Source organism: Pyxicephalus adspersus, chromosome 6 (genome assembly GCF_032062135.1).
Source record: "Pyxicephalus adspersus chromosome 6, UCB_Pads_2.0, whole genome shotgun sequence".
In the NCBI taxonomy this organism is placed as follows: domain Eukaryota; kingdom Metazoa; phylum Chordata; class Amphibia; order Anura; family Pyxicephalidae; genus Pyxicephalus; species Pyxicephalus adspersus.
Window position 1 is genome coordinate 53,886,873 of NC_092863.1, and position 17,029 is coordinate 53,903,901.

The window sequence follows — 17,029 nt, forward strand, 5'->3', positions numbered from 1 at the left end:
ACTTATAACACCCGGAGGTATTGTGTTTCCAGGGAACTAAGGTAGTGAGGTAGATGTAAAAAGCACTTCCTGTAACTGAGTGACAACTGTCTCCCAATTGTGTGAGCTCGTTGTCACCTTGTCCCTGCTGGAGAAGCAGCCATATTGATGCAAATTGCCTAGGCATGATCCATCACTGCAATCATTAGAACAGTGGTTTAGGGAAAGTGTTTGTAATAAAGAAATTGCTACAGGAAATCAGGAAAAAAAGGATGAATAGGGTGAAAATAGTATTGCATAAAAATGGTGATTTCTTTCATTACACACTACTTTACCAAACTGGGGGCAGCACAGCAGCAAACATTCCAAACCATGTTCTCCGATTCGTGTACTCAGTTAGGTTGATTAGTTTCCCCCCTGAAAATAAATGGCCTTGGCCTGCATTAAAGACATGGCCATGGCATGGACATTAGATTGGGCACCCCTGAGGGAGACTGCTCATATGTTGATGCTATATAAATACAAGCCAATAGTAACAAAGGAGGTACAGGTATTTGTGTACAATGTGACCTGCATTGTATGGTCCATTCTAAAACACAGAATGAGGGGCGGAGTCTGAGCATGCTCTCTCTGCTTTACTCTGATTGGTGGAGGGGCCCATTTCATGACATTGACAGGTCACATGAACAGGATCTCCATTCATTGTATCAGTGCTGAGCTGGCTTACCAGTCCTGAGACCAGAGAAGCCATAATTAGATTTGTAAAGCATATTGGAGAAGTTTTTATCCTTTTGGATAATTTCTCTGTTCAGAGTTGTGATCACAGCACCCAGCATTAAAGCATATTTAAACTCTGAAATTTCACTTTACAGACAACCCTTTTAAGTAAAATAAAAATTCTGTTTGTTTTTTAGGTGCAACATCCTTTTTTTTAATAAAAGCAGCACTGTGGGAGCGCAAAGCTCCCTGGATACCTATGTCACCCATCCTTACGAGAAAAGTTTTTTTCTGACACAGGCACGAGATCAGGTGACGTAGAAAGAAGAACTAGGAAGAAGAGGTGAAGAGGGCAGCATCCGGAGCGCCAGCTCAGGGATGGATTCTGGGATGATGCAGGACCCGATAGAAGACACCCCTGGACAGTCCAACTGCGCTGCGGGACTGAAGGTAAGTGTATTTTTTTTTGGGGGGGGGGCATTTTTCAGTTTACTTCCTCTTTACCTTCTTTTGCTGCTGTGAAATGTTGGGGCCCAATGTAGATAACAAATAGAAATAAATGGTAGAAAATACAAAACCTGTGTTCTGATGACGTGTAGAAGAAAGCTGAATAAAAAGTGTGACACCAAGTCATCCGATTCACAATACATTCCCTCACAATGTGAGATATTGGAAAGAGAAGCAGGCCAATCTGCTCAGTCCCCACACACACGTCAGGGCAGCCAGCAGCAGCTCACATACACAGGGCAGCAATGAATACTCACATCCCTGAACTCTGCCAGCCCCATCTCGCCCAGCTCGCTAACACAGTCATACGCCGAGCCAGACTGGAGGAAGAGCTGTGCCAGGCAGATGGGCTCACTCCTGAACAGAGACCCCATAGGGTGTGGCTGTCAGACTTCTTGTGTCACCGATAAATTCTGCACTTCTCTCCACGTAGCTTCCCCTCTATCCTCCACACAGCACTTCCGGGATAGACAGACTTCCGGTGATTGGTGGAGCACTAGACCCGCCCTAAGTGGTGTGTCTAAAGGGTAGATTCACCAACGTGACTCAAGCTTCTGTGTGATTGGTGGATGAGGCCCTGGTTACGCTGCTACTGACATGGCGTCTTAGCAACCAAATCGGCGGGCCTTACTGCAAAGAGGGGAGAGCAATGGCGGCCGCGGGGGCTCCCGGGATTCTTGTCATCGGGTTGGCGGTGATGACGGCGGCGTCGTCAGAGGCACAGAGTGTTACCGGTGAGAGAAGAGATGATTGGAGGTCTCTTAGATTGTAAGCTCTTCTGGGCAGGGTCCTCTCCTCCTGTGTCACTGTCTGTATCTATCTGTCATCTGCAACCCCTATTTATTGTACAGCGCTGCGTAATATGTTGGCGCTATATAAATCCTGTTTAATAATAATAAGACATGGTCCATGATGTAGGCCTTGAGATCAGAGCCCACCATACGCCCACTTATAATTCTGTGCATTTCCTGCTCCTCTCTGATTTAGCTTGATTTTTACACAAGGATCTGACTTCATTAAAGCTGAGAACTTTCTTCCACATATCAGAGGCCACAGAGAACATAAATCTTTGTTTACAATGTGATCATGATATCATTACTACCAGTACATAACCTAATCAAAGGTGCAGGAACAACCCAGCAACACCCCCTAAAGGCTGCCCTCAGAAAACTACAGGGGGGCAGATACAAGACCAGTCACCTTGCAGGAGAAGAGAGAGCTGAAGTGGCCGGTCTTTATTACAGGAAGTTCCTGCATGCTGAACTAGTGCACACATCTGAAAGAAATATGCCACAAAGAGAGTCAAGAAAATGTACCCACTTAATTTAGACAATTTCAGCTTATGGTTCAGACCCACAGCAGGGTAATGTGATCCCTCGTGGCTCCAGAGACTGGCACCACTTGGGCACTGCAGAGCTGCTTCCTAAAGAATCGATACTGCAGATTTAATAGTCGTGGTGGGGTAATAGATCACTCACTGCTGCTAGGACTCATTCTCTATTAGGCTGCTACATGTAAAGCCTCCCTCCGAAAGGCCGTGGTTTACTGGCATGAGGAAGCAGTGACTACATTGCAACCCCCCTAAACATTTCCTTAATGAGGATCTATACTCAAAACTCAAAAAGATAACAAAAAGACACCTTCAATCCTGCAGGGCAGTCCGAACACTCCTTGGGGAATCTGGCATCTGGTCCCGCATTGTCCCGGTGCACGGATTGGCAGCACTGCTTCTGCTACCCAAACCCTTCCCTGTAAGCTGCAGTGTCTCAAAGGGGAACATGTGAGACACAAATGCAGGGGGATTTATGATCAGTTAACTGTGTTTTTTGTTGTTAATTTATGAGATTTGTGCAACCCATAATGACTAGATTTAATATTGTATTTTCATGGGTACTGTGACTGTATAAAATAAGAAACCGTGCTTAGATCCTTTTTTTTTAATCAAATACACACAAATTACTGCTTGGTTCCTAATTCTAATAAATTGCCTCTGTTTGATTAGGCTTCTTTCCTTCTACAATATTTATGTCTGGACCCAAAGTGACTTCATTCCTTGTTACAAATGCAACTTCTTTCAATATATCCATTGCTGTCATTACAGATACAAGTAAGTTTAAACGTTTCTTCTCTATATTAAACTCCAATTATGTACTATAAGTACCGGTAACATGACTACTGCTTTGCTGTGCTTCTCATTTACTGGTTTTAGTTTTGGGTGGGTAGCTTTGTGTCTGTCGATGTCACAGCAGCATGCACCCAGCCGGCACATTTTCCAGAACTGATTTGGTGTTTCACAACTTAGAGAGCAAGATGGTAAACCTATGAAGGCATAACGGTAATGTTATAACGTCACATGTAGTCGCCCTGTAGTGTCTGGAACAACAGGGTGGCATGTAAACAATAGTGCCCAAGACAGGGAACCACTGTCCAACTATGATTGTGAAGCATAGATTACAGCCATCTGATGTTTTAATGGATGATTTATTGTTTGCAGTGAAACATTTTGGGAGGCAACAGAGGAATGCAATATGGCGGTATATGAAAATGATAGATTACTAAGAATGAAAATTGGAGTTCTGCTTTTAAACAGATACATATTATAGTCTAAATCACCAAAACCTCTGTACATCTCTAATGTTTTTCTAATTTAGCTTCAGGACCTGTGGAAAGATGCAATGGGAATAATAATACAGAGAACTGGGCTGCAGATTATGCTGGGACACAAGCCGTGAGTAACCTATATAAAATACCATTACTGGACAAAAAGATACATAATTGTTTTCCTTATTTTTAGGGACATATTTATTTTTGTGACTACTTAACTGTTTATAATCTATTGTAGTACGGTGCATACAGCCTGAGTACAGGTAGTCCCCGGGTTAAGGACATCCGACATGAGGACACCTCCTAGATACATACGCAGTTTCCCTGCTGGCTCTGTGCAGGAGGTTTGGGGTGGGGGGCAGTTTGCATGACTTGCAGAAAAAATCTTTTGCTAAACACAGCTTTCTGCAGTCTCTTGTAACTCTTTATTGACCAAGACAAACTCTGCAGTTTCTTTTTGCATATCAAAGCACAGCTTGCTCCAGAAGTTAATGAATGTCTGGGCTCCATAAAGATTTTTTTTTTGCGCTTCGGGCTGCCTTTTAATCATAATAGAATAAAACTAGTACAGCTTTGAGCTTTGTGGTGTGCCCTGGGTTTTATCTATCTATCTATCTATCTATCTATCTATCTATCTATCTATCTATCTATCTATCTATCTATCTATCTATCAATCATCATAAGCTTTTGCATAGTATAGGCTGGATCTGTCCAAAAGTAAAATGTTTATTTTACAGATAATAAAACAGTGATACCCAATCAAGTGTACCAACCTCTAGGATCCTGTCCATGTAACCTGACAGCTGGAGCGTGTGACATTCTCTGCTGCTGTGATCAGGTACATAGTTTGTGTTGTGCTGTTTATTCTTGTAGTAACTGTTGTCTGTATCACATTCTCTGTAACATCTAGAGATATTCACAGTTTAGTTAATTAGTTATATCTGTAGTATAATAACTCCGCGTCCGTTGGCATCGTTAGGCCAAAATATGTTAATATTTGGAATACTTGGGAAGGGTCATGTCCTAACTTCAGTCAAGGTTCTCATTTGAGGTGTACTGGATTCTGGGGAAAAAGATAAAGATTTCACTTGCATAAAATATAAAGTGTTAGGTTTAGGTTTGCACTTGGAAGAGTGGGGGAAACTGTAATAATAAATTAATTAGAAATTTATTTAGAGCCATTGGGTCGTTGAAATTTTTCTCTTTCCTCAAGGCTTTGTAAGTAGCCATATGATTTTATTGATCATACTCCTCATTCTGCATCCCATAAACAGCACAAACCCAATCACTCCTGGCTTCTGATTTATAGATTATCAACTTAATCAGAAACCAAAACATTTTGTCCAATAGGATACATAGAGTGATACCTACATAAAGTGGAAATTGATGAAATGTTAATAAGATCAAAGGTACCAGCTCATCAGAAAGCTACTGAAGAGGCAAAATTTCACTGATAGATTTTGGAGAGGGAAGTGGGATTTGGTGCATGTTAAAGGCAGGGTATTGGAGTCCACAACTATCCCTTCTGGAGTTTCCATGCTTACTTGTTACTCACTGGTAATTACAGGTAGTCCCCAAATTAAGGACATCTGGCATACGAACGACTCTTAGATACGAACAGGGCTTCTCTGCTCGTTCGTGTGCAGAATGGAGGCTTGACGGGGGGGAGGGGGGTGGTTTGCATGACTTGCAGAAGAAATCTTTTGCTCTTCTGCTCAGGGCTGATATCTGACGAGAATCTGTCGTGTGTACAGCGCCCGTCCTGGCAGATCCACAGACGATGGGAGGACAAACGATCTTAATGAAAGCAAAAGTGGGAGAGCGCGCAGAAGCGTGCGGCTCTGTCGTTTTCCCCCTCCCCTCTCCAAAGAGCAGATTAGTGCTGTATGTACAGCATCGTTCATGCATTGTGCAGTCTTTAGTCGCTGGAAAGGATCGTGAAAGATCCGTTCCAATGACAGTTATTGCACATGTGTACCCAGCTTTACATACAAATTAAACTTAATAAACTTACAGTCCCTATCTCGTATGTACGCAGGGACTACCTGTACATTTTTTAGCTGTACCTACTGTACTATGTTTCCTGTTGTGGCTAAACTCAGAACAGAAATATTTTGAACTTTTTAGCAGTTGGGGCTTGTTAAACTTTAAAAAAGTGCCTTAAATTTAGGAATCTGTGAAGCAGACAGGGAAAAGCAGGAATTGTAGTATCTTGTTTTAAATTGTTTTAATAAGGATACCAAATCTACTGGAATTTAGTCTAAAATGTATACTATCCCAGAAAGGTGGCAAATTATTGTTTTACTGCTCACACTGCATCCAAGCAATAATTAGCAAACATTTTTTTACAATCTGATCTTAGGTTTTGGCAGGAATCCAGCAGACTGTACTTTATTTTGTAAAGTAACCCTGTAGTTCACATAACTCCTACTTGCTCCAAGCTGCTCATATGTTCCTTCCTTTCTAATCCATATCATTCCACCTGGCAACAGGGAATGGGGAAAGGAAGAAAAGAAAAGAAATGTGTACACTTACAGTCATGTGATCCCCTCCCCATGTGGCAGTATTAGGTACGCAAGTAGAAAATCTGAAGCTCTTTCACATGGCAAGAAGGGGAGTAAGTAACCTTCTCCTCATACCTAAAATTATAAATGATGCAATTTGGGGGTGAACAAAGGGTATGTGCATATAAGGACTTAGATATGAATAGATGCATTGCAAAGTAATGTTAAGGTTGTATCACCAGTCAGGAATAATTGATATGTTTGATTGCATTCAGGTAAATGTTCAAAATGACAGTTTATATATACTTTAAAACACATAATGTATTTTGCTTTCTTTTATTGGTCTTTCATGTATGCAGAAGCCCTTCAGGGACTCCATCTTTCAATCTAAGCTTCCAGTCCATTGTTCAAACATTGATTGGTGGGTATAAAGAAGGAAATCCCATTATAATAACACAGAATGGCTTCACTGACTATTTTACTATTCCACAGGTAAGTCCTTATTCATTTCTTATTTGTTATTTATTTCTTATTTGTTTATGAACAATTGCTATATATTATATGACAGAGATAGGTATCAGGGCTAGGCTCCCTAGGGTAAGAAGCTGTTCTAGGCACAGAATCTAGTCCAGTGACTTCTTCCCAAGCAGTGGTATGTTTATTTGGTTCTGTCTACAATATATAAATAGATTTTTATATATATATATATATATATATATGGTGTGCACCTGGGCACGGCTTCCAAATAATCTGAGAGAATAGGAGCTTTAAAACACAGCTGTGCCCCTGCACTCACTGAACAAAAATGTACAGCCCCTACTATGAAACTGGACAAGCCTAACTTTTGTCAGTCATCTACTGCACAGAATTTCAAGTGTCCATTACTGGCCAGACTTAGATCAAGCAGATTCAGGTTGTCAGCTCCCCAGGCTACAGAGCAATGTCTATGAGCATGCCCATGACATTTAAAGCATTTACCTAGCTGTTTAAATGCAGCCTGAGATAAATCCGTTTTCTGAAGGTATATGATAAATACGTCTGTGAAGCATAAACCCTTGTATTAGTAAAGCCTAAACTATACTTTACATAAATAATACTTACCAATGCTATTTCTTTTCTAAAACTTGCATTACGAAATTACATACTTAATCTATATCAGCTGGTCCCTTCTTTAAAACCTAATAAAGATGGTGCTTAATGTTGTTAATTTAAGAACTGCAAAAAGGCTCACTTACACCCCTGCATTATAAAACACTATAACGCATGTTACCAGGTACAGGTTGATAATCAAAAATCCGGCTATTGATAATCCGTTTACTTCAGTTTCCCGGCATGAATTTCAGGTCGCATATTCAATACAGGGACTGCACTACACTGTTTAGCCACTAGTGTTTTGGCGGTGTTCTGCGGAAACGCTTGCTAAACTAAATACGTGTTTAGATGTCCTCGCTGCCTGGAACTGTGTCAAATGTTCATGATGCTGCGAGAGAAAGGCTGGCCTGTGTGTGAAGGTAAGTATAAAAAAAAAATTAAGTTTGGATGGAGTTTTAGATTGCTGAATCCCTACCGGGTCTAATGGCCGTGCTTTGGAGTGTAAACACCCCTAGTAAAGCTTTGACTGGAGGCAAAGAAAGCGACTTAAGTCACAATCTGTAAATTCTCAGGATGTTGACACATAACACACGGCCTAGGTTTTTTTATGCGCTGTAATGAAGGGTGGCAAAAAAAAAAAAAATCTGTCTTGGACAGCAGTGACAGCCTGGCAGACATAAACCTTGCCCCACTCCCTCAAAGACAGAGGCATACATATACACAAAGATTCATAACCCCTGTTTTATTGTTGTCTGTGTCTCAACATGTGGGATTAATATTTAGTTTTAGTACTTTTTTCACTTTGTTTTGTATTTCTGAAACAAAAATAAGGGCCTCACCAAAGGGTTCACATACAACATATAATACTCCAAATTCTAACTGTTCATTGCTTTGACCAAAACTAAACTAGTATCTCTCACCATTTTTTTATCACAAAGGCCATACTCCTGTTTTATATTAGAAAAGCGTAGGCATTTGATAATTATTCTCACTTGCATTGGCTTTTATATAGCAAATTAATAGCAACATTTTTGAAACTAATGGCCAACCATTTTTTTCCAGAAATCTACCATTGGAACCTGTGTGAATTCTGCTCCTGTAGCTTACTTACAGGATTTCAGTGTTACATGTGTTACTGATATAACTGCATGTTCAGATGTTCTTACAGTAGACTTGAATGCACAGGTAAACCCAGGGAATGGAGGTGAGTCCTGTTTTTCAAATGGATCACTACAAAACTATTCTTTTTTGTTATGATGTATATATTTGCTGACCCAAGTTATAATTGAAATTCTTCTTTCAGGTCCTATCACTCTAACAGTACAGACTCAGAACACGAGTGTGGACATTGTTAATACAGGTATGCTATAGGCTAAAATGATTTATCTTGTTTTTCATTCTGATGAATCTTGGTTCTTAAAATATGCTTTGATGCTTCTCACCATTGTAGGAGCTGCCCTACCTCAAGCCATGCAATGTGATGTTGTTGTGTCGGCAGACTACACATTCATTTGGAATGCCAATGTAATAAAAGAAGTTCGAGTCTCCATCGTTACAGCTAACATAAGCTTGACTCATCAGGGTAATTGCTTTTTACATATGGTCACATATAAGTGGGAATCCGGGAATAAGAAAACAGATCACTACTTCAAAGTCTGACATCTAGTATGACTCCTTACTTTAGGTATATGATAGTCAGCTGTGCATACGCCACTCACTCACTGACAGATTTAAATTTAAATGACAGATTTAAATGTTTGTACCTATGAAGTAGAGATGGTGGAATGCTGCAAGCTGTCTTGACCTAAGCAATAGTCATTGCCAGAATCGTCGAGCGGTTCATAGACATTTACATATTTCTCAATGTGACTGTAAATGACTTGATTGAAGAGCATTCAGTCTGTAATGTCTGCAGCTACTTTACTCAGCCTCCCCTCCTTTACCCTTGAAGTGATGTGTTTCTACTATAAGTGAAATCTGTTATCCTGATGCATTTTTGCAGTGTTGGTGGATTAGGGGGAGCTCATGACTTTTGTTTTTAAAAAGACAGTTTATTTGTTGTTCACCTTTTTTTTTTCTTTTGTTTATTTCAATAGCAAAGCTATCACAGCGATTTACAGCTACCTTTCTAACCAATAATATTACATCAGATGTACTCTCAGGAAATCCAGGTAAAACGTTTTGGAACAAAATAAATTTTAATACTTTTTGTATAAAATGTATAAAGTATAAAAATGTACATAATTTAAGGAGAGGGAAATCTACAAACGCATCATAATGGCTGTATTAGGTAAAATACCAAACATGGTGCTAGAGCCTTGTTATCATTGAGGTGCTGACAATCCATTACCCTGTCAACATCATGTGTAAAGCTTTGGGATGGATAGACACTTTTGTTTGATGGTGTACCTTTACCTAGTGATGAAGGGTGTGTCAACTTGTATCAACATAGGAGCCTGTTCATGTGTCACCTTATTAACATGGAGAAGACTAATATCCTAGTCTAATAATATGTAGGAGTGGAATAGTTTGCTGATTTGTTTTACCTGTAAATTGATAGCTTTCTATTAGCTTTGTAACTATATAATTCTAGCAATCAGGGCTTCTCTAGAACAGACAGCATGTTTCCAAATAAGTACATTGTTATATACAAAGTTCACTTTTTTCTGTTGCAGGTTATCAAGTTGGAAAGCCAGTTATAGTTGGTAATGGAAGCGTTCCATTCACTAAAAGTACTCTGAACGTCTGGAAGCCTGGTAAACTGTATATTTCTTGATAAAAAAGAGAAACCTCAAAGTAGAGCCTCTGTACCTTTTGCTGGCAGACTTTCATCTTTTGTATTGACAATCTATAAAACTTTATACAGGTGAATTGTGCAGGCACATTACTGTTCTCAGCTGCTGCTTTATAAAGATTATATAGACAGAGAGCAGTGGATTGGGTCTGCCAGCAGGTGGAATGTAGGCTCTTTTATTAATCCTACATGTTAATGAAAGCTAGGGGCGGGGGTATTTTACAATTTCATTTCCATAAAATATATAATTGTTTTTTTTTTATCTGGTATGTGACCCAAAAAAAAGCCAAGTTTATACAGTATGAATGAGTGTTAGTAAAAAATTAGAACAAAGCATCTGTTCTGACATTATGCAAAGAAAAGTGAAGGGAGCTGAAAGTAAAGCCCCAGACAGGTGTAAAATTCACATTTGTCCTTTAACATTTATTTAAAGATTATTAAGATAACATATCATTTATTTGTCAGAGTTTACAGGAAAAGTGGAGCTCATAGCGAACCTTACTATTTTGGCAATATGCAATTATATTGTATAGAATAGGCTGGAGTCAGTGAGATAATAGGGAGTCCCAGATTCTGAATATTAAGAATTGCATGGTGCTGCTTGTACTCACTTTAGGTTTAATAAAATTACCCTTTTGCTTCTCATCTAAGTTGGTAAAGTTTTTAGAAATTCGATATTTGCTATGTATGTCCCCCCAGAGCTAAGATAAGAGAGTCACATGTGCCTGGTAGTACTAGATTTTCTTGGGGCTCTATCATCATATCAGGGTGGTGGGGAATATCGATTTTTTGCTGTTTATTTGTTGTGAGTACAGGTTCATTTTACTTTGAATTTTTTAGCGATTGAATTCAACTAAACTATACTGTCATTGTATTATAAATAATATTGTGATTGTCTGCTTTTTTCAGTTGGAGAAGGTTTATGTTCTACAACTGCACAGACACCTGTCTTGTTTGGACAAAATTTATTTTCTGGATGCCGCTTTGAAGTTGTTAATGAAAACTGTGCTCAACTAAGGTGTGACATTGTTTTTTTTTTTTTTTATTTGTGCTACAGCTTTAGCAGCATATTACCTGCAAGCAGTAGTAATAAATATCAATCATATATGTAGGCATTGCCATTTCACTTAACATTTATCAGTTAATATTTGGTTAGTAATTGCTACAATACATTTTCTTTGTTAGGGCTCTTTGTATAAAATAGGGTTTCGAACATTCCCTCAATGATTCCCTCTTGGGAATCTTTCAGGTCTATGTGTTTCAATGGCAATAATTCATTCCCACTAATAGAATGTTTGAGGGAATGTCAGATTCTCTGTTTTTTACATAGAGCCCTTAGTGTGCTGATAAACAGAAATCACAATAGATAACCCTAACTACATTCTTGTAGAAAATCTGGGGGGGTTGCAAGATTTTAAGGAAATAGAGAAGCTCCTCTGTCATATTTTTACACTAGGTAGATTTACCCTCTCTATTTGTGCTAGTATGCTTTGTCACATAAACCAAGCAAGAAAAAATATAGAAATAGGGGTCTGCTCTGAAAAGGAATAGAGATTTTGTTGAGGACACTTATTCAAGTAACAGCTGTCCATGGTTTATCTTTGTCTGGTGTCTGTCTACAGGACAGCAAGTGAATGAAATAACTTAAATAGGACAAAGCTGGCAAAAAATATTACAGTGGTTTGTTTTAAAGTTTACCTGATGTCAAAAATGTTTCCACTTAGTTGTAGTGCTTTTTTGATGATTTATGTAAATTAGTGCTCACTATTCTTCTTGCATATTGTATATTTGTATATGTATCACTTTTAAAACTTAATATGCTTTCCCCTTAAAAACATGTTTTTAAAATCCTTTACTTTTTCATAGCCCATTCTACACCCAGTGATGCCATCACGGGGGCTGTATGCAATGCAGGCAGATCAGGGCTAGTCATAAAAGTGTTGAACATACCTTCCACAGCAACATCCCCTAGTACATTCAAGAGCCCTTAGTCCTAATGTAAAAAATGGACTGTCTCTTGGTAGCAAATATAATACCATTGTGCACATATTAAAATGCCTTCATGGATGGGTGTCAGTCTGGGAGAGTGGGTATTTCCAAGGTAACATTTTGCACAAAACTCCCCAAGGTAACATGCACATGTGATGCTGAGCCTCTATTATTAAAAGTGAACTAAAATGAAATAAAAATTCTGCACATCCTCTGGCCTGGCTTTTAGGAGTGCTCTGTCTAACATTCTGCAGATTCTAATGTACAGACACAAAAAACTAAAGGTAAGGTTGAAGTAAAAAATGTAGCAGCTTGTACAATGTACAGTGCAGAGTTTCATTAGTGATATACGTACATATATATAAAGAAAATTACAAAACTGTTTATTGCAGGGAGAAAGTACTACAGTTTCTGCGATCGCTGGTTACAGTCAATTACATTGCAATGAGAGGCAATTCAAATATCAGTGACCCAAGTGAATGGGTATCAATAATTTGTGAGTATTTTGGATATTTATTTACAAGCAGATGTATTGTTATGCTTGAACCGCACCCTTGATGAAATATTATTTTATTATTCATAGCATATTATAAGAAATTGTCTTTTAAAAATTGTTCATTTATACTGTAATTTTAAAAGAATTAACTTTTTTACTTTTAGTATAACTTAACACTACTGTATAGCAATGTAAACTAATACCAAGTTACTATGGGTGCACAAACCCCATAAAGTAAGCAAAATAACTTTCTTTATTTTTTATGTCTGAGCCAAATCATTGTTTATTTCTATCTTACATACTCCCCCTGGAAGCAGTGGGCAGGCCTGGGAGTGGCTAGGTCCTGATTGTCAAGCACCAGCCCTTTAAGTCAGTAGTGACAAAACTGTAAGCACAACCCCTGCAACATTTTTTTCATCCCACGGTAGTGCAAGTAGGCAAAGCCAACATGTGGGACTGTGCCCCATTGTTACTACCCCTTAAAAGGAAGCTGTATATGGAGGATTTGACTGACAAGGGAGATGGGTGTAATAGACCAGACCAGGCCATTGTTTACATTAAGTGATATAATTTGTATTTAGATGAGTTACCCAGTGCTACGTGTACAGGCAACTGTGCTGCAGAAAGAGTGATGTGTTTAAAGGTTCCATCGAACATGAACATTGAAATCATAACCGCTGTGACAGGTGCAGTGGAAGGAATTCCACAGGAAGAAATTCTAGCTGCCAAAGTCAGGTAATTTCAATTGCAATGCACTAGCATGATGCACTTTTTTGCCTGGCATTTAAACAGCTGTGCTTTTTATTATGTTTTATTTGACTTGCTCTTTGTTTTATTGCTTTTTTCAGTTTCTCAACTATTAATGTGGAGTGCATGTCTGCCTGTAACTTGACTCTGCCACTCACAAACTCTGTGCAATTAATCCAAGTTCCAGCTCAGTCACCTCCTACTATTACAAGGTAAATTGCCCTTGTTGCATTTTTCTATCCTTCTGAATAGTATCCCGTCTGTAAACTATGGCACAGGAAAGTTTGTTTCAGTTGCTGTTTATATGCCTGTAGAGGAGAGGAATACAGGGCTGTAAATATAAGTTCAAAATTGGCTTTATTGAAGGAAACAATAGTAGTTGGGGACCACTGGGAAGACAGATCACTCACAAGACTATGTAATGCAGAGGTCTTGGGCTCAATTGATGTCAAATGAGCCCAGCTACAAACTTCATGCTCCTGTAGTACACCAGGTATACTTCCTGGCACAGCACAAAAGGCAATACATTTGTAGACAGCTGGTGTTTGATGGGGAGAATCCCTGCCAGTGTGGTCAATGTAAGTAGGGATGTTTACGTCAATGCTTTTTACAGTCCTTTTCAGTCAGTCAAAATGATGAGAAATCAAGGCTGCTACTTTGCATAGGGTCCCATCCTGCCTTAATCTACATTTGGTTGGGGCAGGCTTTCGAATTTATACTATCACTAACTTTGATTGTAGCTGCCCAGGGAGTCTGGGCATACTGGCAGAATGTCAGAAAATACCGCATTGCATCTAAGCATTCAAATGGAGGATTATAATAGAGGTAAACAAATAAAGAATTCTGTTTCCTGTGCCTTTTTTTATTCATTAATTTTATTTCCATCACTTCATACTTTGTTGTTTATGACTTCTCTTATTCTTTCAGATTCAAAACAAATTACACAGAATATGATTGTGAGAAGAATGACGTGTGCTGGCAAAAACTTGCCTATCCTTTTACTAAATACTACACAGGTATAAAAAGCCTTCATAAATTATCTTTTTAGTTTATTTTACTATTTTTAATACCTGATCCTACTCCCTTTTTTAAACCTAGCTATGCAGATTACCCTTAGTTTTACACATTGAGAAACAGAAAAAAAAAGATTAATATTATTAAACAGAATTTATATAGCGCCAACATATTTCGCAACGCTGTACATTAAACAAATTTAAATGACATTGAAAAAAATAGTATCTCTATTGGAGTTATGTGGTAAGCAATACAGCTTATGTTCTCTGGGGCATTTGAATATAGGGCAGGGTATCTACACCCCTCACAAAACTAAAATTTATTTTATTCTTGCTTAGATGACGTGGCTGGATTTGTTATTTTTTCAGTCCCCCTTTCATTTGACCTAACAATCCTAGAAATAATACAAATCCTGCCTCCTGGGTGGTTACACGCATACCTTCAGTTTATCTATGGAAGGAGCCCTGGTTGACAACACTCCATTAAATAGCAGAGGGAGATATATTTAGGCTAGAGTGGGCCCAATGAGACAACTAGGAGTAACTAAACCTAAAAAAAAAAAAGTTTTGTACTACAGCTAACCAGCACTTGTGTAGCTACATTAGTTTTTTTCCAGGCTAAGCATGTTTTCAATAAATTCAAAAAATGAGTTTAGAAATGGAGTGTCCTTGTCACTTCCTGTTATATCATTTTAGGCAGAAACAAAGCCCTGAAACCCATCCATTTTAAAGGTTTGGCATGTTGTGTGTTCAGCAATGTCACTCTGCACTTGTACAGAATAAATGTATATAGGTTGTGGACTTCCAGTTAGTATCATTAAGTCTGGCAATTCTCCCTTTCACTTACCAATAATAGGATATTTCTGGCCACAGAACTGGAACTTCATGAATGTTCTTTTACCATTCTGTCTAATCTAGACATTGTAGTAGATGAGAATCCTGGACTTGGGAAATCACCAAAAACATTTAATAAAAGCAGCTTGGAATATGCAGTTCCTTTTTTACATTTCATACTTTGATGTCAAAACAATAACCTTTTAACCATATCCACGAATCTCTCTGGATCTCTCTGAGAGCATGTGCAACCCAGCAATTTGTAGACCCTGGAGCACAGCATGATTCCACATGGAGTTAAGGCGTGGGTTGTAAAGGTGCTTTTCTGGAGGTGGTCCGTGAATGTAGAATTTAGAATTTATTCAGACCTGTGTAAGAGTCATTATTAGTAGAAAAGGTCTAGTTAGGCACTTAAGTCTGTTAAAACTCAATGTTTTTTTTCTTGTTTTAGGGGAGCCTTACCATCTAACTCTAGCTAAGGGAATGATCCTGGTTTTTTTCTTTATAAGTGCCGCAGTTCTAGGAGGTCCGTGGAACAGAATACGTAAAGCCTGGAATAGAAAAGTGTAATGAATAATTTCTTGTTGTAATGTGTAAATATATGTAAAACACTGTATATTTTTAACTTTTTAAATAAAAAAAACATATATATTTATATATATATATACATACATCAGCTCTAGGATTTTATTAATGTAGTGTTTTTTGTGTTGCAAATATGCCTGCACTGATCCACCTCAATATCTTTGCATAATTTTTTGTATTCTTTGATAATTTTGTACTTGACATTAAATTATTTGCTGGAACCATATCACTGATACTGAGACCTCAGAAAATGGGAGTAAAGATTGTCACAATTTTGCATTAGCATTCTTCAATGTAACAATGATATTATGGAAAATGTGTGCAGTTACTTCTTACACCTAACACAAAATGTGGGGTACAGTGAACCCCTAGAACTACCAGAAAAAGGGAAGCTAGGTGGCATCTTACAAGCCTGGTTTTCCAACATAACTCACTAGTATCACGTATGATGTTGCACAAAGTTCAAATATCTGATCAACACCAGGTCACTGCTAGGATTTTGACCACTCAGCAATGCATGGGGAAGAGGGCATGGGTAAAAATGCAGAACCCACCCTGAATGAACTGAGGAATTACTTTCATTTGTTTGTGACAAGAGTAAAGGGATGAGAGTTTTATTACTATATTCAAAGCTTTAACACAGGCAGCTTGACATTGGGAGGGGAGAAGACCATTTAAAAAATCCTCGACAAAATAAAGCACTTGAGGTAAGGATTGTAATTCATTGTTTTTATCATCCTGTACTCATGAGATTGGAGGACAATGAAGAAACTATAGTGTTTTGGGCACATGGTAATGTTAAAATAAGGAATAGAATGGAGCAAATTGCACCTTATGTAGAAAGTTTGTTTTTCTGAAACCACTCCTGAATCTGCCTGTTAGGGTCTCCCTCCTATAAAGAAAATACGTTCTTGGTCTCTGAAAACAAGCCCTTTGGAGGGTTACATAAAAAAAATAAAAGATATTGGGCATTTCAGACTAAGACATCAAGAAACTGGAACTTTTAGTCCCAGTGATCAGGGGAGCTACAAGTTGCACCAAGCAAATCATGCATAGCAGAAAATACCTCCACTGTGAGGCAGGAAAGGTAATGGGCACCGAGACTAAAGGAAAAGGGGCAGCAATGTAAAACACAGCTCCAACAAGCAGCACGGAAACCACAATCCCT

The 17,029-nt window shown here is 38.5% G+C and overlaps 2 protein-coding genes across 2 annotated transcripts in view; one reads left to right on the forward strand and one right to left on the reverse strand.

Moving 5' to 3' along the window:
• ATP6V0A2 (ATPase H+ transporting V0 subunit a2) overlaps nucleotides 1–1,661 on the reverse strand; it is a 20,325-nt gene extending 18,664 nt beyond the window's left edge. Inside the window, exon 1 of the mRNA XM_072413929.1 lies at nucleotides 1,411–1,661. Within this exon, the coding sequence (XP_072270030.1) occupies nucleotides 1,411–1,577 (167 nt within the window). The 5' untranslated portion in view covers nucleotides 1,578–1,661. The remainder of the gene's footprint in view (nucleotides 1–1,410) is intronic.
• Nucleotides 1,662–1,780: 119 nt separating this feature from the next.
• TCTN2 (tectonic family member 2) lies at nucleotides 1,781–16,087 on the forward strand. Its single transcript, XM_072413930.1, has 17 exons — nucleotides 1,781–1,937; nucleotides 3,206–3,310; nucleotides 3,855–3,991; nucleotides 4,535–4,645; nucleotides 5,021–5,025; nucleotides 6,671–6,803; nucleotides 8,466–8,607; nucleotides 8,707–8,763; nucleotides 8,854–8,985; nucleotides 9,500–9,574; nucleotides 10,079–10,159; nucleotides 11,107–11,215; nucleotides 12,579–12,682; nucleotides 13,264–13,417; nucleotides 13,531–13,641; nucleotides 14,357–14,445; nucleotides 15,728–16,087. The coding sequence occupies exons 1-17, from the start codon at nucleotides 1,853–1,855 to the stop codon at nucleotides 15,844–15,846; spliced, it is 1,749 nt and encodes a 582-aa protein (XP_072270031.1). The 5' UTR covers nucleotides 1,781–1,852; the 3' UTR covers nucleotides 15,847–16,087.
• The last annotated feature ends 942 nt before the right edge of the window (nucleotides 16,088–17,029 follow it).